Raw genomic sequence first — 23,079 nt, 5'->3', positions numbered from 1 at the left:
TTATTTGTAGGCGAAATTCGAGTAATTTTAAGAGATACATAGAAGTTTTGAAAAGATTCAAACTTAATGTAAAACTTGAAATGATAGCTTAAAATAAAACAAAATGTAGATTTTCGCAGATTTTAAACAAAAAAAAATAGATTATTTTTAAGAATTGTGAAAGACTTTAAAAGAATAAAAACATTTTCTCAAGATTCCTTGGAAAATTAAAAATAACTTCATTTTCAAAAAAGATTCCAAAAGATTTTAAGAAAACCATCTAAAATTTGCATGATAATTTTTTATCTTTTTAAAACTCCTTAACATATCTTAAAATTACTACAATTTTTTCTACAAATGTTCATTTGTAAATTATACATCAAAAATTTTTAATTTCACTTACAAATGAAGCATTTTTCAAATACAACAATTAAAATTGTAACGTTCAAAGTTTAAAGGCTCTTCGAAATTTTAACGATTCCAGATTTTCTATGTCAAACAATTCAGTTAAAGATTCTTTACTTTTAAATATTTGGTTTAAATTTACTTGTCTTAGATAAAAGTTCAATTATTGCTAAATGTTCAATAATTAATCTTTTTTTTTAACTAAGGATTTCAAATTGAATGGATTGGAAATTGAATATTTTTGACTAAAACAATATTTCAAATTTAATAAAATCTTTTATTAAGAATATATTATTATGAAGTTATTTTTAAGTTGAAAATAGTTTATAAGCTTGCAGTCACACGTTCACATTTGTTTAATAACTAAGACTTTCAAATTGAAACCGTTTAAGTTTTAACGTTAAAATCTGAACATTTTAACATTTTTAATTGGTTTAAAATCGCTTTGTCAAACCGTGTTTGTTCACTTTTTATTACTTAAAGTATAGATAAATTCAAAAAAATTGATTTATTAAATAAAAATGTTTTTTATCCAAAATGGAAAATTTGTCAAGTAAAACATTTTGAATTACGGATTGTAAGATAAATAATAGCATAATTGAAAAACATAACAATTCCACTAATTATTTAAAAACTGTTAAAATCGAACGTGGATAGAAATTTCTTTTACAAATTTGTAAAATTCCCGGTAAAAAAAAATTCGCTGTCATTTCCCGGTCTCAAAAAATTCCCGGTCCAGCGGCCACCCTACTTAGTTTTAAATGAAAATTAATTAATTATTAACTAATTGAATAAGTTACTTTTTTATAAAGAATTCAAGTAGAGATAAACTTATTTAAATTGAACGTTGATTGAATATATTTCAAAAGAATGAAAGATAATTCAAAAGACTTCAAAAGATCACGTAAATTCATAATAATTTCATAAGGATTTCAGCGAATTAAAAGAATTCCATATCTAAAAGAAAATTCAGAAGAACTGAACAAAATAAAGAATTCAATGAATTAAAAAAATTCTCAAGAATTAAGAGAATTCAAAGGAATCAATATAATTTAGAAACATGTGAATCTGAATGGATAGTAGTGGTTAAAACTCTTTATGTCCTCTATTGTTGTCTAAAGTTACAGATATACAGATGAAATGCATTCTTTATTTTAATAATAACTAGAGGGTATGTTCCAACTTATTTTTAAAATGATGAATGTATCAGTCTGTAATTTTGGGAAATGGTAAAGAATGTAAAGCAACAGTTTGGTAAGCAAAATATTTATTTTGATAAATAAGACCAATTTGATAACTTTTAATTTGTGAAAGGGTTTATAAAAAGGCGCTAGATCCCTAAATGTTATTACATAACGTCAGAGACTCTTACGTGTAAAATCAAAGTTAGATTTAAAAATAAATTTAGATGAATAATAATGATTAAAAATCATTTTTTAGGAACCAGTGTCGCTGAAATTCATGTTAAGTTACACGATGGACGATGAAACGATAACAGAAATGGGCGAGGTAGATAGATTGCCGGGTGTTTAGGTCTACAATCAAGTGCTAGAAGTAGTACCTGAAAAGCACAGCATCGATTAAACTACCTGAAAGCCAAGTGTATTAAAGAAACTAAGATTGTGATTATCGAAGAGTCATGGAAGAATTCCTGTTTGGCGTATCTGAGGGGTTTTCAAATTTTATTTCCGTTATTATAACTGAAAGCTACAATGATTGTTTGGCTACATAACTGTTGTTTAACTACGAAGCGTATAAATCTATTTTAAGACCGGTAACTTAACGAGTAATTACAGTAAGTTTAAGAGACTTATGCAAAAAAAAGAAGTTTAGCAAAAAACTATAAATCTGCGAGAGGAATATGAATAAAAGCGTTACAATGCGAAATGTCAAATACGTGACTTAAGTTGTTTTATTACCTCGAATTCATGTATTCGTTGTTGTAATTAAAGCATATGTGTACTCTTAAGTTTCGCCATGGTACTTGTAGCTTTTTACTTAAACAACCTTAACTTACCACGTATCATTTTATCTGTACATGATTTACAAAATGCTTTGCTTAAATAAGTTTGACTGTTAGATAAATTCGCACGACTTCTCGCAAGTTCATACAACTGCACATTGATTTGTCTTCGATCTTGTAACTTTGTTATCAAATGATTATATATGTAAATAGCTATAAATAGAACAGAATAAAACTCAAAGACGTGATATAAATGTGGAACAATGTACTTTCCTTAAATTTGATAAATTAAAAGATGGCGAAATCACGCGTTCAACTCGGAGAGAGAATTTCGTCTCGAAAAGCTAGAGCCGTGATTGCCTTCTGGTGACCTTCGTATTTTCTTTCCACGATGCCACTTTCTATATTCCACAACCTTGCAACTCCATCAGATGAAGCTATAAATGTATGGTCATGTACGTGGTATATAAGAAATGTTCATGTTTTGTGAGAAAATTAATATTTATTGGTTATTACCAGTGAATACGTATTGAGAATCGGCACTAAAAGCTGCATCCCACACCCATCGTTTAGCGTCGTGTTGGAGAACCTGGACTTCAGAAAAGTCCATTGTTTTCCAGATTCTCGCTGTTTGATCTGCTGATGTTGTTACGAGAAGACTAAAAATATATTGTAGTTAAGTTGAAGTCAATAATATCAAAGTTACTTGGCGGGAAGCAGACTAGCAATATTTGAAATGGTTGGTATGAGTACGAGACAAATTGAAAATACAGAAAACTTGGAAAATAATATTCAGTTAAAAAGTAAATCAAAGAAAGAAAAATATTAGCCTTTTTTCTGAAAAGTTTTTGAGCTTACGTAGAATCCGGACTGAATTTACAACGAAGTGCATAACGATTGTGTGCTTCAATTCTGTGGCGAGGATTCAGCCGAGTTGGTTCTTCCTCGACACCTCCAGTTAAGGCCCAAACGAAACAATGACCTTTATTATTTACTGCTGCCATGTAAGTTCCATCTGGATCTATAGCGATATCTTGTATCGAAGCTTCTGCTTCAGGAATCTGTATTAGGATCGTTTTAAAATATCAATAAAACATTCGACATTTTATCTGAATTTCTCAGGGCTTGAATGTACACTAGATTTCAAAGATTTTAAAAAACTCGACGAAGATTTTTAACGGTTTTAATGATTTCAAGAGTGATCAACCCCTCAAAAATGTCGAAACACATGAAGATATTTTATTTCAATGTTATTACCAATTGTTCGTTGTGATCGGATCGCAAATCCCATAAATGTATGAGTCCACTTTGGTCACCAACAATTAATTCTGCTTGATTTGGATGTAAGCTAACGCAATTTACCGGTGCTGACACTTGAAATATCCTCTGACATTGGAAGCTACTAGTTCTAAATTTAACAAAAATAGTTAATGCCGTGGAAATTCAATTTTTACACCAAATTGATATTTGTAAAATTACGTAAAAAGCAATACAAAACTTATTCATTTATACCTTAGGTCCCAAATTCTAGCGGAACAATCTTCTCCTCCTGTATACATCCACTTCCCCTCTTCCTGTTGGATATAATTTACCGTAAATTTTTTAATTTATACTACTAAACAATTAAATGTATTGCTCCAGGGTGATTAATGTTTAGTCCTCAATTTGTAGAAAATACTAGACCTGGAAACCTAATCCTGTGACGTTTTTTGTGATACCATCGTAATTGATAACTGGATTGGGGTTATTAGATGCTAAATCATACATTCGAATATGTTGATAGCCAGCTGCTGCTATTACATATTTATCAGGAGTAATGTCTAAAGCATTTACTTGCTGCAATTTTTAATGCTAAGGAAAATAGACCATAGTTTTGAAGATTTGATATGCAGTACTGAAATTTTTGTTGGAAGGAACATTCGTTATGTTACTTGAAAAAAAGTTTAACTGATTTTGAAAGAAAAATTTAAGAAGCCAATTAAAATCATTATTCAGTATGAAAATGCAATTAATTAGAATCTTAAAATTGGTTATATCGCATTCTTAAGAGAACGTTCATTAACTCCATAAGGTTTTTTGTATATAGGGGAGGGGGGGGGGGTTGTCCCGGAAAAGCTTACAATTACTTTTGTCTTTCTAATCAGTTTCTTCAAATATGCTAATTATAACCTATTTTGGCTGTAAAAATTACTTTGCATACTATTAAACACATTATATAATTATTTTATTTCTTTTTTATTGAGTTAAACATTCTTTAAATTTTGCATTTTTTAGAATCGGTTATAATTCGTAAAATAATTCGAAATATTATTATCCCTTCAAATCTTTGAAATAGCTTTAAAATAATTGAAATCTTTAACATCCGTCAGAATCTTCCTAAATGTCTTAAAATCCTTTCAAATCATGTAAATGTCATTAAAATTACTGAAAATTCCTTAAAACCCTGTATAATTTTCAAAATATTTCAAAATCATATACAATTTTTTCAAATATTTTGAAATCCCTTTAAATCTTATAAAATCCGTGAAAACCTCCAAAATAATGTTTAATCTGGGCAAATAGTTTCTAATTCTTGAAAACCCCTAAAAAATTCATCCAAATCTTTCGGTATCTCTTGAAAAATCTCTTAAAATCTGATTGAACTCCTTGAAATACCTTCAAATCTGGTGAAATCCCTTGAAATCTCTAAAAAGCTTTAAAATCTCAATAAGATCCCTAAAACTTTGTAAATCTTCAACATACTTTGTAATCATTTGGAAATACTTGAAAATCCTTTAAAATCAGTGGAAATCTTTTAAATGTTTCGAAATACTGTGCAGTATTTTGAAATCATGTTTACAGTGAAAAATAGTATATTGTTGATATATTAAGTAAAAAATAAAAAATGCTATGTAAGAGGGAGGGGACTAAAATGTCCAAAATCATCCTCACGTAATTAATGGACATACCATAAACTAAAATCTAAAACATTTAATTATTGCGCTCCTCTAAGGGCAATTTTAGACAATTATATATATTTTTTGAACAGTTTAACCTAAAGTATTTGATAAGGATACTGATTCCGTATGCTGGACTGTTCGCTGGCACATTCCAGTATGAGCTTGCCAGATTTTAATTGTGTGATCGTAACTTCCAGTTACGAAAATCACTTGATCACTCACGGATGCTCCATCGACAGTCATCGTGTCTAAAATTCCTAATCAGATCAATTATTCATTTTAATTCAAATATACTGGAAATGCATGAATCTCATCTTTCTAAAAATGTTCACATTAAATTATGCTAGTCGGAAAAATTTCTACTTTAAATCTAAAACTGCACAATTTTGTCATAAAATTATCTTACATTATTCTTCTGTGGTCATTTTTAATTTTAAGAACTACAATTTCCAGCATTTAAATATGAGAGAAAAATTCAGAATTCCAAATCAAAATATTTTATAAACGCTTATTATTTTTAAATGTCAAGGCTTTTAAATTGAAACTCACAGTTTGTACAACCTTTTCATTTGAAATGCGTAATTTTAAACCTCAAATAGGATAGTTAAAAGTAATAATCAATTTAATTAAGACATTACAATTAACATTTTAAAGTTCAAGCTTTCGAAATGAAACAGATTCTTGCTCATCATAAAAATAAATTGTACGTCTATCATTTTTGTCGGTTTTCCAAGCATAATGAGCTGCCTGAGTGAAGAATATTAAATAATAGAATTTTAAAAGAGATGAAATATCCTAGGAAAAAAGAATTTGATAAAAATATGACAAATATTTTCAAATTATTATAAAAATATGAATTACATATATGTAATTATTTTAACATTAATTACTTCTTATATTTTTTACATCAGAAGTTTACGGTAATCAATTAATAATCACACCAATTTATTTTTTAAATGTCTAAAAAACAAATTTGTACAAAAACATAAAATTTTCCATTTAATGATATACCCAAAATATAACTATGCAAAATGCAAACACGCATGAAATAATAATTTCGACCCACACCCTGTTTGAATTACCTCAATAATTAAGAACCTTGCAATCATCATTAAATTAAGTTCTGAAAACTACAAAAAATATAAAATTATCCCCTAATTCTTTACCTACCTGTCGATTATTATTGCAGTTATTATTGTAATAAAAATATTATTGGACTCATAACCTACAAAAAATGACACTTTGTCGATTTTTTTTTGTTTTCTCTTGCACCGACGCCAAAGATAGAAGGACAGAAAATCACCTTACAGTTCAAAGTGTAACAGACCCTAACCTCAAATGACATAACGAAATGCCAGCAAGTTGCAAAGAAAAAATTAATAAAAGGCCTTTAATTAAATTTTAATCAAAGAACATAACCTAAAAAAATGTTTAAAAAGTCCTTAATTCATTACGAAGGCAAATAAAACGACAAAAGCACTTGTTTAGGGTCCTTTAGAGGGTCAGTTAACCCTCGAGTTGTTTACATTGATTCCCGTCAGGTGATTCTGGTCGTAATTGTCAATTTTACGAGCTCCGAAAGCAGTAACGAAGCCGCTCCGAAACGCGTGCGTAGAGGCTAACAACGCTAAAGCCGCTGTTGGCTCGTTAATCTCCCTCGGAAGGAAAGAAATTAATAAAAAAACAAACTACAAGTGTTTATCTTTTGATTGTTTACGCGCTCGTGTTTCGAATTCCCGGTTTTCGGCAAGTTCCTGCAGTTTGTTTTACCCAAGGGGGAAGGACTTCCTGTCGCTTGCCGTTGTTAATTCGATATCATAATTTGAAAAATAATAAAAGTAACATATCTGGCATAAAGTGAATTCAAATAATAGTGCTGATATCGCGCCCTGGGGAAAACTCGGGTAAAACTTGAGTGAAATGTCATGTACTTACGCGGATGGCTTGTCGCCCTACGAGGACAAAGGCGTATTAGGCTTAGAGGAGGTACAATTGATCTTAGCAGGCATAAATCTAATCTTTATGAGAAAAATTGGCTAACTTTATTTTTGAATGTCATTACTCAGGATTCCTCATTTTTGCAGAAATACGACACACAGGAAACACTTCGACTTAAGTGTGATCTTCTTGCAGATTGGATTAAAGCTGCTCGGCATGTTGTCGTTCACACAGGAGCTGGCATTAGCACAGCTGCTGGAATCCCTGATTTTAGGTGCAAAAAAAAAAATTTCCAAAATTTTTCTTTTTAGCCCGTTTTCCGAGTTTAAATTTTGTTTCTCTTACGGGCGTCCTCGGAAAAGGTGTTTTGTTTAGTTTCGGACCAATTACAAATTTAAATGATCCAGATATAAACAAATCAAAATCGATTATTTTCCTTTGAGAAGAAGAAACAAAGGCGACTAATTGAGTTTGTTTAAATATAAATATGAATCTTTTATACAGAAATTCTTCATTTCTGACTTTAAGCTGTTAAAATTTTAATTTTTAATGATAATTTGTGAAGTTTTTTTTTCAAAATTCTTAGCAATTCTAACTTTGATCTGTTTTTCAAATTTGTTTCAGGGGTCCAAATGGGGTATGGACTTTGGAGAAAAAAGGCGAAAAACCCTCAATGAGTGTCGCATTTGACGATGCAATTCCAACAAAAAGTCACATGGCAATAAAAAAATTAATCGACGCCAGTAAGTGTAAATATTCTTGTTTGCAAATTATATTAGAACACTCGGATCAAGTAGAATGCTTTAAAAAGACACATAAAGTTGCAAAGAAAGTAGCATGGAATTTCGAAAAAAAGTCCACGAAAAGTCGCATAAAATTGTTAAAGATCATTTTTATAAACAGTATCAAACAATAAATGACTGAGATAATAATTGTATCTGTTTAGGAATATATGGTACATAAATCTCATTTTTTTCAAATATTCTTTGCAGAATCAAAATACACTTTAAAGTTAAAACATTAACATTAGTGATTCAGCATGAAAGATTCCGAATCTGGGTTTAAAATATTTTTTCTAAACTATTAAATTTTTCAACTTGGCGTATTTTCAAATTAAATAATTTTATCATTCAGATTAATTGTTAACTTCAGGAATATTATTTTTTAACAGTTTCCACTTGAAATTATTCAATAATTAATGCCTTACATTTGAGATTTTATAATTTGAATATGAAATTATTCATTTTTTAATAATTGAGACTTCACAGCCCGAAATTCTCTCGAAACAGGGTAAATAAGATGATTTTTCGTGAGTAGAGAAATAAATTATTTTAAATAAAATTAATGTACATGTACCGTATCAAATTCAATATTAAACGGTTTAAATTCCTAGGATATTAAGTAGAAATATATTTGCATTTTCAACCCAAAGACGAATATTTATCAAAATAGTTAAGTTTTCATGTTAAAAATTCGAATGGTTTAGAAGACATTTGATTTTTAAACCCCAAACATTATTTTTGAATCAAATGTGAAATAAAAAAATTCAACCCAAAAAATGAATTTTTAACAAAAGAGGCGAGTTTCAAGTTAAAAAGTCGAATGGTTTAGAAAGCAGTTGCAAAGCGGTTGAGAAATTTGAATCGAAAGAGATAAATTTTTAACAAAGTGATCAAAGTTTTAGCCAAATAGTTCAATTTGCAACCAAATGGTCGAATTTTCAAACAAAAAAGATTAAACTTAAGCAAATAGTTGAATTTGAACCCAAAAAGACGAATTTTTTTAAAGACATCTGAATTATCAACCTGAAAAGTTGAATTTTCAACACAAAAAGATAATTTAAACTAAGAAAGATGAATTTCAAACTAAATAGTTCAACTTGAAAAAAAATTCAAGCGAAAAGAAGAATTTTTTTAAATACCGTTGAATTTTCAACAAAAAAGTTCATTTTCAAAAAAGAAAGATGAACTTTCAATCCTTAAGGACAAATTCTCTATAAAGATGACTTTTCCATAAAACAGTTGACCTTTTTACAAAATAATTAAATTTTCAATAAAATATTCGAGTTTTTTAACAAAAAAGAATTAACTTTCAACCTAAAATAGTGTGAAGACTGTAATTTAATTTGAAATTAATCGATTTTGAACTTTTTTCACTTTAAAATGTCCAACTGTTATGGCTTGCGATTTGAAAAAATAAAACCTTTGCATATGGATTCATGAAATTAGACATTGCTAAATTTCCAAAGTTATTAGTAAAAAAATTTCTAAATATAAAGCTCTGAGGATAAATTATTCAATTGTCAATGTTCTTAATTAAAATGGCAAAAAGTTTCTGGCATTAAATTAAAATTTTTAAAGTCCCATTGTGATTAAAATTTAAACTAAGTATATCGATCTTCTCAAAAAAACGGGAAAAAGTCGTTAGAGTCGCACAAGTCGAGCTCTGATATTATCGAAATGAAATATTCATTACCCTAAATGTGAATTCTTTTATTATTCAGATAAAGTCAAGTACATAGTAAGCCAAAATATCGACGGCTTACATCTGAAATCTGGCGTTGGCAGACACAACATCGCAGAATTACACGGAAACATGTTTGTTGAGCAATGCGACAAATGTGGAAGGTTTGTTTTGAAGATGAAAAAATACAAGTATAGCACTGAAATTTCATTTTTTTGTTGACGTTATAATATTTTTTCTATTGCAGACAATTCATCCGCAACTGTTCAACAAAAAGCGTTGGTAAAAAGTGTCTGGAAACTGTCTGCAGGTCAGGACAAATTGGGGGTCGTCCTTGTCGGGGTAAAATGCACGACACGATTCTCGATTGGGAACATAATTTACCCAACGACGATCTTGCCCTCTCCGACCTTCACTCCAGGTTAAATTCCATTTTCCTGATGAAATTTAAGTAAATTGAACAATTTTGTGATGGGTATCAATTTTAATTTTCTTTGCAGTGTTGCTGATTTGAGCATATGTTTGGGATCAACGCTGCAAATTATTCCAAGTGGAAATTTACCACTTTATACTAAAAAGTACGGTGGCCGTCTTGTCATTTGCAATCTTCAACCAACAAAACACGTACATATTTTTTCTCTTTCTAATAACAAGTCCCAAGGAAAATCTAGATATTTAACACATTCTCTTTCTATTGACAGGACAAAAAAGCTGATTTGATCATCAACGGAAAAATCGACGACATCATGACAAGTGTGATGAAAACTCTTGGTCTGGAGATCCCGGAATACAAAACCGAGCTAGACCCGACGCGAAATACCGACGTTGACGCTCAGGAAATGGACTGGACGATACCGACAAGTCAAATCAAAGAAATGAAGATTCTCTACAAAAAGGTATGCACGCCTGTGAAACGAAAGCGAAAGACTTTCATGTACGAGAGAGATGACCCGAAGCCGGTCAAGAAGGAGAGGAAAGCATTTTTGCCGAAGCCAGTTTTTAAATTCACGCCGAAATCGATAAACGAACTGAAAGAACTAAATCAGGAACAAGAGACAAAAGAGGAAAGTGCTGTAATGCAGGATTCAAACGCTAATCAAAGTCACGATTTGAAGGAAGAAGCGATTAAAGAAGAGCCTACTAGTAGTAATTGCGATATTATCAATTCCCTTGAAAATACGGACGCAAGTAATGCATTTCGAGCTGATGAAAGTAGCGACATAAACGATTTTCTGGAGAGTAACATTATATAGTAGGATGATAGGGACGAAGTGCATTTTTCCCAACTACATTTTAGTACCTAGCAACATGGTCGTATTTATAAACGCATATTTGTAATTGTGAATGATTGAGTCATAAATATTTATCTATAAATTTAATATGAATATCTGTGCGAGAAAGAGAGATATTTAAACGAATAGAACTTTGGTCGAAGCGATTCTCAAAAATATAAATACAGAGTGTCTAGTTGGCCGAAAAACCAAAGCCCGGAGCGGGAAAATTTCGAAAAGAATTATGATTCTAAATGGAATAGGAAATTTTCCAAAATAATTAAGATTCTATGTTAGGACATGGAAATTTCAAGAAAAAATGTATTATGATCAGAGAGGGGGAATGAAAAATTGACCGGGAATTTAAAATCATTTGTCTGGTAGACACTCTGAAATGTTATGCAATTTAAAATTAGATGATTGCTAATTCCAATTTTTGGACAAACTACCTCTCGTTGCTATCGGTCGAATACACTAACGAAACTTTGTTCTATACACGGAAAAAGGCCTGGAAAAATAGTATCTCGCGCTTGTTGTTCAGATCATCGCTCTGGAAATTCGCTAAGATTGATGAAATATGTAGAATAATTGGACAAGTCTCTTGTCACTTTTTCAGAAACAAGAAACAAATGTACCAAAATTTGGAAAGCGTATTTTAATTGTGTGTAGTGTACCTAGTGTTAAATGTTTCAGTAGGTATACATTGCAATAATTGAAATTAACACTTTGGGCTTTTGCCGTATAGTTCCTCGTTGTTTCCTCTGAAAATTCCTAACCAGATGTTTCAGCACCGAACATTTGAATCGGTGCAGAGGTCATTTTCTAATCTTGCAAATGACTGGTGAATGCAAAACTCGTTGCACTCTTCAGTGCAAAAGAGAAAGTTTTGTTTTTTCGTGATTCGAAAGTGACCTTCGTGCAATTAATCGTAGAGTTGAAAGGGGTGGATTATTGTCGTATTTTACAAGTGCATTTGGTAATTTCATTGCTTTTTTCTTCCTTGATATTTTTGTTTCCTTCGTGTATGTAATACTAGTAAATTTTTACAATAAGCTAAATGAAAACCAAATTACATGATTAGAGAATAATTTAAATATAATTATAATTGCAGTCGGTAATCAAGCAAAATCCAAGTAAGAAAGATTAAAATTTACCAAATGCATCTGGCGTAGTTCAAGCAAGATCAAGTCAAATAAAGATATTAAGGATATCTTACTACTTGCGTTGAAGCTAATAGTTAAGCAAGTATTTGTAAGTCGTTTCTGTTTGGTTTCCATGGAGAAAACAGTTATGCCAATCTATTATTCATTACATTGCTCCTATTTAGTATCTGTCTACTACCCATCTGCTTTTTTGTAATTTATCATTTATATGTAAGTCGATTCGCGCAAGTCCTATCTTTAATCCACAGCGCATATTTAAAATTTTTAAACTATCGTGCCATAGTTCTTTTACATGTTTGACTTTTTGTAATAAGAATTGAAATAAATTGGTTAAATCAGTTTAATCAGATATCGTTACTCTTCGCTTCTAATCAAATACGATCTTTTTTTTTGTAGAAAGAAATTTCAGGGACTGAAAAGAAATTAATGGAAAAGAATAAGGATTCTGAATCCCCGAGAGGGATAGCGGAGGAAAATTGTGAATTTCAGAGAGCCAGTTCCTTAAAGCTAAATAGTTGTAGCACACAAAATTGGCGAAGTACGACTAAAGATTCCTTTCTTCCTCCCAAAAATTTACAAGTACAGGGAATTGGTAAGATTAATTAGTTTATCTTAAGGATTTAAAGCACTCCTTTTCAACGGTAAATTAAAAAATTTAAATCTTTTAAGTAAAAAAAAAATTATTTAGTTTGTAATGGATAATCCTAAAAAATGTTATGTTCACGGCTAGGGATTTAAAAAGTTCTAATTTTCAAATTTATTTTTGTTCAAACGACTTTTTACAAATTAAAAATTACATAGTTAGTTGAAAAACATTCTAAATCGAATAATTAAATTATTAAATCTTAATACTTGAACCATTTCTAACTGCAACGTTAAAAATTGAACATGTATTTTTAAATTGGCAATCATTCAACATTTAATAATTTCCGACTAAAGATTTAAAAATTAGAAAATGTCCCGAAGAATGAACCACTTTGAAGTATTTCCTTTATATACTCTGCATTCACTTGAATGCTATTATATTCTCTGAATTCCTTTGAATTCTTTGTAATATTTTTAAACCACCTGAAATGTTTTATATTGGCCATTAATTCACTTGAACTTTTTCACATGATTTTAATTTTTATTGAATTACCTGGTATTCTTATCAATTTACTTGAATTCCTCTGAATTCTTTGAATTCGTTTACATTCTTTAAATTAATTCACTAGAAATCTTCTGCATTTACTTGAATTTCTTGAGACTCTTTTGTACTTTTTGAATTAATTACAAATTTGTTTAATTCACCTTTAATTCTTTTCATTTCACTTGAAATATTTCTAATGTACCTTCATTTCTGTTTAATTTACTTGAATTCTCTGATTTGGCCTCAATTATTTGAGTTTAAATCTTTTGAATTTACTTTAAATTCCTTTGAATTGTCAGATATAAATCAAAATTGCTAAACTCGGAATTACTAATTCCATTCTTAAGATTTTAGTGGCCACCCAAATGTTTTTAATGCGAGTTTCTGTTTCTTTCGTGGAATACTTTTTAGGTAAACGAAGAATGTTGCTGAAAAAGTATTTTCAACTACAAGCTGCAAAAGAGATTGTAAAAGAAGAATTTGAAGATACACCCATTGTCGATTCTTGCTATACCGAATATATTGACAATTTTTGTGACCCTGATTTCAAGCCTCTTGTAGAACATTCGGATTATGATATCAATGTAAGCCCAATTTTTGTAACACTACGAAAATGCTAAAACCATTTTAATTAAATTTTCTTCATAAATGCAGAAACAATTGAAACATCCTTTATACGGTGGAATCATCTCTTCATTTTATAAGCAACAAGTGGAAGATGGCCAACTAAAAGTACATTCTTCATTAACGAATTTCAATCAACCATTCAGGAAATCCTGTTCATTTACAACGCCACCCGAATTCGCTCTTCGAGAAATAGACCATTAATTAAACATACAATTACACTTAATCGTACACACAAATACAAGGAACTAAAATTATAAGTTCTAATATGAGTTTATGAAGAATTTATTCACAAAGAAACATATATACATATGCACATAAGAATAAATATGTACAGATGAAGTGTCGAAAAATGTTTAATTTAATGATAGACTGCAGATATTCAGAAAATTACTGTTTTCTTTGTAGGTACTTTGCACAATAATACCTAATATGGCAAGCCACAAACTCGCATTTAATCTGTTTGCATTTCAAAGGCAACGCTTACCACGAAAAAGAAGAAACTAAGCTTCATTAAAAAATCATCTCGTTTACAAAAACATGTACCCGAAGTTTATATTAGACAAGAAAATACTTGACCTATCTGCAAAGAAACTTACATCTTGTACATTAAAATTCTTGAAGATATTTCAAAACGCAGACCAACGAAAGAAATAAATAATCTGCACCGATGACCGTAATTTCATGCGATGCTGACAATTCAATGTAATTCTTTTAAAATAACTGTGATTGTTCGTGATACTGAATCGCATCGGTAAATACAAGGTGCGAACCAAAATCGCTTCCAAGCTCGCAAATAAAACGTAGCAGCCCAGATAAAATAGTAAAGATAACAAAGCTATCACGCAACTTAACTGCAGTTTTATTTTGCAGAAGCGTTTTGGTCAGTCGACTTTTAAAGGACAGAACGTGATACAAACTAATTCACGCTCTTAGTGAGACGAATTGATGGAAAACGTCGAGAATATGAGGATCGAGATCTGAAGTGAAGAGCAGAGTTTCCAATGTCGACGAGTACTTTTGAACTTGCTCGTGATGCTGAAAAGAAATTATTTAAATAATTATTGATTAACACTACATTAATTATGCTAATCATGATGAGCACATGTCACGCACGAATTAATAATGAACAGTTTTTTTTAACAGGATGACTATCGTTCCCATTTTATATTGCAGATATTGAAGCCCTCCTAATTAAATTTTGTTTAACTATATGGTATCGCGTTAGAAATATTTAATTTCGTACATTTACACATGAAAAATAATTCAATTTTAATTGCACAAAAATGATTCAGATCTTTATGTCTAAAATAAAAAATTGTTCAATTTTTGAGCTTCCACAAAAAGTGTGCACCCTACTGAAAACTTCATTTTACAACTGTCAAATTTGAATTGTAAAAGTTTTAAAATTCTTCCATTTTTTAAAACATAGCTGAACAGTTTTGAATTTTTAATGTTTTAAAAGCTTTGACTTTTTAAATGCATAATAATGATAAATAATAAATACTTAATATATTGAAATTATTTTAGTTTGTAGATTTGGAAATCAATTTTTTTTTCATTTTTGGTGTCTTTCAGTTCAAAATGATTTCTTCGTCAAATGTCAATTTTAAATGTTTCTCATTTTCAGTCTGTCTAATTTAGAAGAATTTTAACTCAGTAGATATTACAAAATGTTTTAAATAAAGAAATGGGCTTGTAATGAAGCTTTCGATTTCATACTGTACAATATTAAACAAATTAAATTTAAAATCGTACAAATATAGATGTTGTAGCATATTATTAATTATAGAATTATTTGCTTCAATTGGAAACTGTTAATTTAAAAATCTTATGTATAAATTACAAAATTACACCATACTACTGCGCATTGTTATTTTTTAATTTAAATTATTAGCGCTAAAAAAGCGATGCTAAATCTTTCACATTTTTTATAAATGAAATGACTCTTGAGCCAGTCTAAAAGTCAATTACAAGATTTAAAAAAAATTTTTTTAGCAGTCATATAAATCGGCGATTCTTCCCAGTGGGCAAAAAAATGAAGGATGTCCTAAAGACGTCTTTAGGACATCCCTAAGATGTCTTTGGACATCCTAGAGATGCTCTTAAAACGTCTAATGTCAGTACAAAAGATGTCCCGAGAACGTTCATGTCTTTAAGACGTATTTAGGACATTGGACGTCTTAGAGACGTTGCTTGGACTGACATAGGACGTCCTGGGAATGTCCCAAGGACGTTATTGGGATTTTCATAGTTTTGTGCCCAATGGGATATTCTAAAATCCGTGATATTTAATCCATAAATTTATAAAAGTTTAGGCGGATTTTTCAATCCTAAATATTTCCTGTTAAAATACAAAAAATATATTTTTTAAATAGAAATTTAAAATAATTTGCAGTTAGAATATAGTATTATGGAATTTTCACGAAATAAGTAGTATTCTGAACTATTTTTGGATTTCAAACTTTATTCCAGATATGATCTCGAAGTTGCGCATGTGCCTCTTTAACTTTCACTTTACGATAGAAAACTAATTTGAGGGTGACCGTTTTAATCACATAAAAAATTCCCAGTCATTTCCCGGTTCGCAAACATTTCTTACGGTCAATGAAATAAGTTAAAAATTCAAACTCAGAAGCTAAAAAATGTTCCATTCAAACTAATAAAAACTGTGCTGCAAATCATTTTAAGCAATTTTAAGATAAAAATATTACAAATTAAACCATTACATTTTTGTTATAAACTGAACACTATAAATGAAGTTTAATTGTTTTCATTATAAATAGTATTAAAATCCATAAAAAACCTTCACATTTTATTTCAACATCTTGAAACATCTACATGTTGTTATATATTTATTCAAATTCTTCTTAATTATTTTTTCAATTTGTTCAGAACCTCGGAACATTTCTTAAAATGACTCGAATTCTTCCTATAATTTTTTTTAAATCCTGCAAAATAAAAAATATTTACTTAAAATCTTCCAGATTCATTTTTGACAATTTTGAAACTCTTTTTACATAGCCTATTAAAATTAATTTTTCAAAATTAAAAGCCATTTTCAAATTTCCTAGAAATCTTAAGAACCTGCTTTTATTATTTTTAAGCCTTTCATGTACATTATTAAGTATACTTTTGGCAATATTCTGTCATTTTTTCATTTGAAAATATTTAAAAACAAACCGGTGACAGAGATTATCCGAGATTGTCAGAGATTATCGGAAATCAAAAACCATTTAAATTTAGTTAAAGTATCATCGAATCCTCCTTCTAACGTTCTCTGATTATTTTTTTTTGCATTTAAAAATGTTTGGTGGTGATCTAAAGTGTAATCTGCTATTTTCCACGAAAAATTCCACCATTTTGAGGGTGGAAAACACCCTTAATGTAAAAAAAAATTTAACTAAACGTTGGGGATTTTATATGTAGAAAATGTGTACCAAGTTTGAATTGAATCGGTAAAGTATTTTAAATTATTTGACATTATTTCAAATTTTTAATCTATTCAGACCTTCTAAATATATCTTCAGCTTACTAAAACTTTTTCAAGAAACTATAGGTGTTCAATATTTATTACACATCAAAATTCAACAATTTTACTTGTAAATTGAATTTTTCCCAGTTGAACAATTAAAATTGTAAAGTTCCAATTTTTTTTTATTTTTGAAACTTTGATTTATAATTACTGATTTTGTATGAAAAATTAAATATTTCTAAATATAAGAAATTTTGCCCATTAAGATATTTTAAACTTTAGAGTAAAACAATATTTGTAATTTATTGAAAGCTTTGAATTAGGAATGTATTATTTTTAAGTTATTTTAAAATTGAAAATGATTTCTTAAACTTTAAACGGATTACGAATCGTCTTGTAACATCAATTATTATTATTCACTTGTAAATCCTTAATGTATGGTTCAATTTTTAAAATCTTTTTAATTTACATTCGATTTGACGAACTTCAAAAAATTGTACTCAAAATTGTCGTTTTCAAACTCTACTAATTTTTTATTTTTTAAGTCTTTAAAACAGCATTTTAAAATTCTTTAAACAAATTTTTTTCTCTAAAATTTGGTAAAATTCCTGGTCAAAAAAATAAATTGAGTCATTTCCCGGTTTCCCGATCGAGTGGTCATCCTGTATTTTCTAAACAAAAGAATTCTAAAGAGGTAAAAAAAAACAACACAAGCGTTACTGCAAAAATAATCAATACTGTGAACGGACAGTCATGAATATGACTATTACTAATAATCATTATTTTTAATGAAAACTTACCAGTAAAAATACTTGCTGAAGACGACCAATTGTCCACCGATACCAATGCGTGTTATAATCGACGCCATCAGTGTCGCAGCGAACCAAATGTTCCGAAAGGATCATGATGAAACGTTGGAAGATGATAAGAAACAGATTCTTCTGATCTGCTTGGGCAGCTTCGAGTTTTTCTTCCATGCGTTCCACAACATCTTCCGATGGTCTTTCTCCACTTTTATCTTTGTTGTTGTCCTCGTCTTCTGAAGAAGATCCAGACCTGCTTTCTGCTCTTCGTAGTTTTTCTCGAGCATCAACGAGTTCTTTGCTCAATTTGATGACATGCTTGTTCTTCTTCAATATCGTCAAGTGAAGAATCTCCCAAATGTAGAGCCTGAAAAGCAAGATTCAAGTTCATTTCCCAACTGTTAAGATTTTCTGTGGGCAACACAAGGTATAATATTAGAAAATAAACTCACTTTGTGAATTCCGACGCCATCTCCTTGGAGAATATCCAATTAGCGATCGCACTGCATTCGATGATCCCAGTTTTCAGAAGTTTATCAGTTAAAACTACCATCATTTGATAATGATTCCTCCAGAGAGCGTACATGTTTCGCAAAATGCAGATCTGAGCTTCTTCCGTTTCAGCAAGAACCTGCAAATCAAATTATAGATAAGCTACATCTAAAATGTCTTACACGATTTAATAAAGAAAATATCCAGAAGATATTTTACTTTGAAAACATAGTGGAATTTGCCGATGGCAGCGAAACTGTGACTGAAGCTTTTCGATCCGAGATTCAATAAAGTTTGAACAAAAACGTCAATCTTGAGCGGATTAAATGTTTCTTCTTCTCCGATTCCAGGCAAAGTGTTGAGGACAGTCAGAACTTCTTCTGGCGTGCACTTTCTTCTGATGGCAACCACAAGCTCGTGAGCAGCCGCTGTTCCAGGAAGAGCATCTAAAAAATATATAGAATTAACACCACGCTTAAAATAATATACAACATCGAAAAATTGTATTGATCTTAACTTACTTGCACCTTCTGCCGTGTACTTATAAATCGGTTCTGGAGGTTCCGGTATCAGTTCACCATACGATTCTGGCATCATGTCTCGAATTCTTTGGAAGTACGACAGCCTGAAAGATTGGGAATTGTTATCAACTGAATTTCTCAAAGTAATATGAGAATTCATTAGACATATGAAAGTATTAGTAGTGTGTACCGTAAAGCCTTCAGAAGCACTTCTCGGATGAATTTTGGACGAGGATGTTCCGTCTCCCGTTGCAGGCATGAGTCCCAGTCTTCCCACGACCAACGAAACTGGAAGTTGCTCAAGTGGTAAGCAAACCACCAGACAAACCGATCGAAAGCTGTAGCGGCCATGCTGTCAATTCGCCGGAATAGAATTTCGGTTGCTTGAGCCAATACCTGTGGCATTGTCGAAGGCTGAAGTTTACAAAGCTCGATTAAAATCGAGCCATAGGCAATCTCGAGATGCTTTGATGTTGGAAGTCTAAATAATTCTCCAAACATCACTTCCACTATGCAATAATCCAGAGGGATCTTCAGCTTGTATGGGAAGTTCAACAAGTGCGCAGCGCTAAACAAATTCAAATTGTATCATAAATTCTTTCTTAATTGGAACCTTTATCGTATTCTACTTGAAATTGAGACCTACCAATCTTTTCTTTCGAAGAAGTAAGTATCAATGATTTGTCTCAAGTGTTCTTCAATCAGGAATCTTTCTATCGCATGACTTCCAGGCAAAAGTGGACCTTCAGCGGGACAATCCGTGTAGTCAAACATCCGAAAGACAACGTACGGCAGAGGATACACATACGATTCATGATGAGGTGGAGGAATCAATGTCGGCAAGTTGTGTTGCAAGGCTTCACATAAAATGGAATCAAATGCTAGATAAGGTCTCGGAATGTGCTTCTCAGCCCAATTATCCTGCCTCAGTTTCCTCACTTGTGCCCACAAGCAATCCAAATATTCTTCTTGTGGATGAGGTGTGTCACTCGACCAAACTCTGAGAGCCGGCTGATGCTTCTTGCTACGTTTGTTCAGGAAAACCTCTATTGTCACCATCAAGTGGTCCAATTCCTGCTCCTTCTTTTCGTAGAGTTCCCTCCCTACCCAGGGAAGTGTTGAGAGAACGGCAAAGACGTACCTAGAAGAGGAAAAAATTTTTAAAAATATCTACCTACCTTCAAAAATACCTTAAAATGATTTGCAAAAACGTACCAATCACGTCTGACTTGAGGTACACTGTCCTCATTCGCAGCATCAAGCATACTGTCGAATAATTGCATTAGGGATCCACAAGAAAGTACATGGCAGTTGACCAAATCTGCTAAGAACCTGAGTGAATATCTCGCCACGTCCCATTTTCCAGCTTTTAAAGCATCTTTAAAATTTTTCACCATGTAGTCGACGAATTCTCCACCGAAATTGAAATTCTTTGCATTCAGAAGTCCAACCAGTGTCGTGTAAATTGTGCACTTTTCTGGCATCTTAATCGCACACTCAGTCAAGATTCGCAATATTTTGCCGCGAAATAGTCCCAAATCGGCTTCTAATACTGAAGCCAATCCTTCCAAATTACTTTCTAGGGATGAAGTAGACTTTTCACCCACTCGCAGAATAAGAGACTCGAGGCGATCCTCAATCTCCTGATTTTCTGATACGCGTCTGCGTTTCTTGTAAACGCGCTCTGAAATAATATTTTCTCAATAATAATGTAATTGCGGGAAGATTCCATAGTACGGCATTTTATTCCAAATAGTTCAGAATTTGAAGTTATAGATATATTAAAAATTGAAAGATGTATATTTCTTTCATATTTACCTATTTTGAAATTAAAAGTTAAATTATTTTTGTTTTAAAATATTTCAATTGAATCATTTTTCAATTGTTATTTATACCTAAAAATCCAACGCTTACAAATTAAAAATTTTGTAAATTGTACAATTAAAATTGTAACGCTCAAACTTTAATTTTAGCACTCTAAAACTTTAACGAGCCAAGCCTTTCTATTTCAAATGCAAACCTCTGACAGCAGTTGACATTTTAAAAGTTTTTTTTAAAAGATTTTTTTTATAATTACTAAACAATGATTAATTCATAGATCTCACTGCTATTCTTTCAAATTTGGTTCTTGGTTAACTCTACAATTCAGTTTCAAATTAATTAGCTGGGATACGAACGAAATTAAGAGGCATTTTCAGAATATTTGCCAATTATTTTTGTAAATTCAAGATAACTAACCACAAAATTATATCAAACATAAAAAAAATACTATAAAAATGCGGCTACAAAAGAACAATGTCAAAATTTTGTTTCATAAAAGCTTTATTTTGAAAGAAACGAAATGTAACTAACATTTTTTTACGATTCTTTTTGTTGTTTTCTATCTAAAATATAATTGTTAAACCGTTTTGACGATATTCATCCGTAGCCTCATAGTCTTTCAATAGCTTCTCATATTCAGCTTAGTTTTAGGCCAAATTATTTTTAATTTGTAGAAATAATTGTCAAATATTCACGAATAACCCTTAATTTCTATCGGTTCCCTGTTATTTAGTTCTGTATATTTGATTTATAATTGTTCATTTTTAATGAAATGTTAAAGATTAATAATATTAATAAACTGCTCTTTTTTTAACATTATTTAATATTAATATTTAAAAGTAAGTAAACGCGTTTTATTATTAATCTACTCATTTAAAATTATAATAAAATTGAAAACATTATATAAAGTATGAATCGGACGTTTAAACTTTTTTCAAATTGAAACAGTTAAATTCTTAAAGTTAAAATACGTAAATTGTTTCATTTTGAATTAAGTTCAGAATTATCTTGTAAAAAAAATATTATTCATTTTTTAACACACGAACTACAGTTTAATTACAAAAAGTGTCAACTTGAAACGCTTTTAATTTTTAATCATTTAAGGCTTGGAAACCGCATTTTAAAACTCTTAAACTAAAAATGTACGTTAAAAAAAAGACTAAAACTGGAAAAAAAATTTAACAAAAAAAATATTATAAAATTATCTATTCCAAACTTTATGATTCAAAAAGTTAAAAATTAAACTTAACATTTGAAAAAAAAGTTGAGATAGAACTTCTTTAAAACTGCATCTATATCATGTGGTATGAAATTTATAATTCAAGTTATTGAATTTATTTTTTTTTTCAAGAAATTTGTAAAATTCTCGGTCAAAAACTAAATTTCTGTCATTTCCCAATCTGAAAAAATCCCGGTCACTTCTCGGTTTCTCGAATCACCGGCCACCATGATTTTCGTCGATTTAAAGACAAACGGAAATTTTTAATTTGGATGCAGGCTGGAGAAAATTTGCGATTACTTAAATTAACGTAACCAAGAATTCTAGTAACCTCAATATTTTTCATATATAACTATGAAATTATTTGAGGCTTCCCCTTAAAATATAATTCGTGTGATTCTTGTGATGTAATCTTTAACAAATTCTATATAATTCAACTTGATTTGCATGCATATATATGTATTACATATTTCACGATATGATAATTTCCAATGAGCCACCGGAACTTATTCAATATAACATTTAAAACTTGGGTTTTTATTATATAAAGGTTCATTTAATGTTTGCATACAACCATATAATGAGAAAAATAAAAAACTTGAATATCGATCGAACTAATTTGTTTATAAACGCATGTATAAAGCCATTTTTTCTCAGTGGGAAAACTTTCTCATTAACGATTTTTAATTGCGATGACATTTTATATTGGTATATGTGCGCAAAGATAAAACAAAGTTGTAGAAAAAAATCACTTGTCTAATTATTTTAAAATCCTCAGTTCTAGATTTGTTAATTTATTAAATAGATATAATATATTAATTTATTGAATCTTACCGTATCCATCGTCATCATCGTGAGGTCTTCTTCTACTCAT

The 23,079-nt window shown here is 30.3% G+C and overlaps 5 protein-coding genes across 8 annotated transcripts in view; 3 read left to right on the top strand and 2 right to left on the bottom strand.

Annotated features, from left to right (window-relative positions):
• LOC117178810 (ADP-ribosylation factor-binding protein GGA1) overlaps positions 1-2,595 on the top strand; it is a 12,734-nt gene extending 10,139 nt beyond the window's left edge. Inside the window, exon 11 of the mRNA XM_033370298.1 lies at positions 1,825-2,595. Coding sequence (XP_033226189.1) covers positions 1,825-1,917 — 93 coding nt within the window. The 3' untranslated portion in view covers positions 1,918-2,595. The remainder of the gene's footprint in view (positions 1-1,824) is intronic.
• Positions 2,274-7,348, bottom strand: LOC117178813 (target of rapamycin complex subunit lst8). Of its 3 annotated transcripts, none has more exons than XM_033370302.1 (8): positions 7,328-7,348; positions 5,404-5,543; positions 4,031-4,183; positions 3,860-3,921; positions 3,605-3,755; positions 3,206-3,408; positions 2,864-3,006; positions 2,274-2,784 (listed from the first exon to the last, which is right to left on the bottom strand). In XM_033370302.1, exons 2-8 carry the CDS (start codon positions 5,527-5,529, stop codon positions 2,660-2,662), a joined length of 963 nt encoding a protein of 320 aa, XP_033226193.1. In that variant the 5' UTR covers positions 5,530-5,543; positions 7,328-7,348; the 3' UTR covers positions 2,274-2,659. The 3 variants fall into 3 exon arrangements, with proteins under 3 accessions (XP_033226193.1, XP_033226192.1, XP_033226194.1); XM_033370301.1 differs by lacking the exon at positions 7,328-7,348 and adding an exon at positions 6,457-6,808; XM_033370303.1 differs by lacking the exon at positions 7,328-7,348 and adding an exon at positions 6,457-6,525 and having other exon boundaries at positions 5,404-5,534.
• Positions 6,897-12,465, top strand: LOC117178811 (NAD-dependent protein deacetylase Sirt6). Of its 2 annotated transcripts, none has more exons than XM_033370299.1 (7): positions 6,897-7,272; positions 7,353-7,498; positions 7,849-7,967; positions 9,728-9,851; positions 9,935-10,108; positions 10,188-10,311; positions 10,389-12,465. In XM_033370299.1, the coding sequence occupies exons 1-7, from the start codon at positions 7,207-7,209 to the stop codon at positions 10,938-10,940; spliced, it is 1,305 nt and encodes a 434-aa protein (XP_033226190.1). In that variant the 5' UTR covers positions 6,897-7,206; the 3' UTR covers positions 10,941-12,465. The 2 variants fall into 2 exon arrangements, with proteins under 2 accessions (XP_033226190.1, XP_033226191.1); XM_033370300.1 differs by having other exon boundaries at positions 6,898-7,272; positions 7,371-7,498.
• Positions 12,226-14,150, top strand: LOC117178814. The gene is made up of 4 exons (XM_033370304.1): positions 12,226-12,331; positions 12,518-12,713; positions 13,662-13,834; positions 13,905-14,150. Exons 2-4 carry the CDS (start codon positions 12,548-12,550, stop codon positions 14,076-14,078), a joined length of 513 nt encoding a protein of 170 aa, XP_033226195.1. The 5' UTR covers positions 12,226-12,331; positions 12,518-12,547; the 3' UTR covers positions 14,079-14,150.
• On the bottom strand, positions 14,139-23,079 carry LOC117178807 (nuclear cap-binding protein subunit 1). The gene is made up of 9 exons (XM_033370291.1): positions 23,040-23,079; positions 20,381-20,849; positions 19,812-20,306; positions 19,356-19,733; positions 19,166-19,269; positions 18,864-19,090; positions 18,605-18,783; positions 18,150-18,519; positions 14,139-14,912 (listed from the first exon to the last, which is right to left on the bottom strand). Exons 1-9 carry the CDS (start codon positions 23,077-23,079, stop codon positions 14,799-14,801), a joined length of 2,376 nt encoding a protein of 791 aa, XP_033226182.1. The 3' UTR covers positions 14,139-14,798.

This window comes from Belonocnema kinseyi, chromosome 8, assembly GCF_010883055.1.
Source record: "Belonocnema kinseyi isolate 2016_QV_RU_SX_M_011 chromosome 8, B_treatae_v1, whole genome shotgun sequence".
NCBI lineage: Eukaryota > Metazoa > Arthropoda > Insecta > Hymenoptera > Cynipidae > Belonocnema > Belonocnema kinseyi.
The sequence above is the reverse complement of the archived record's forward strand: the minus strand, read 5'-3'. Positions and strand labels throughout refer to the sequence as shown.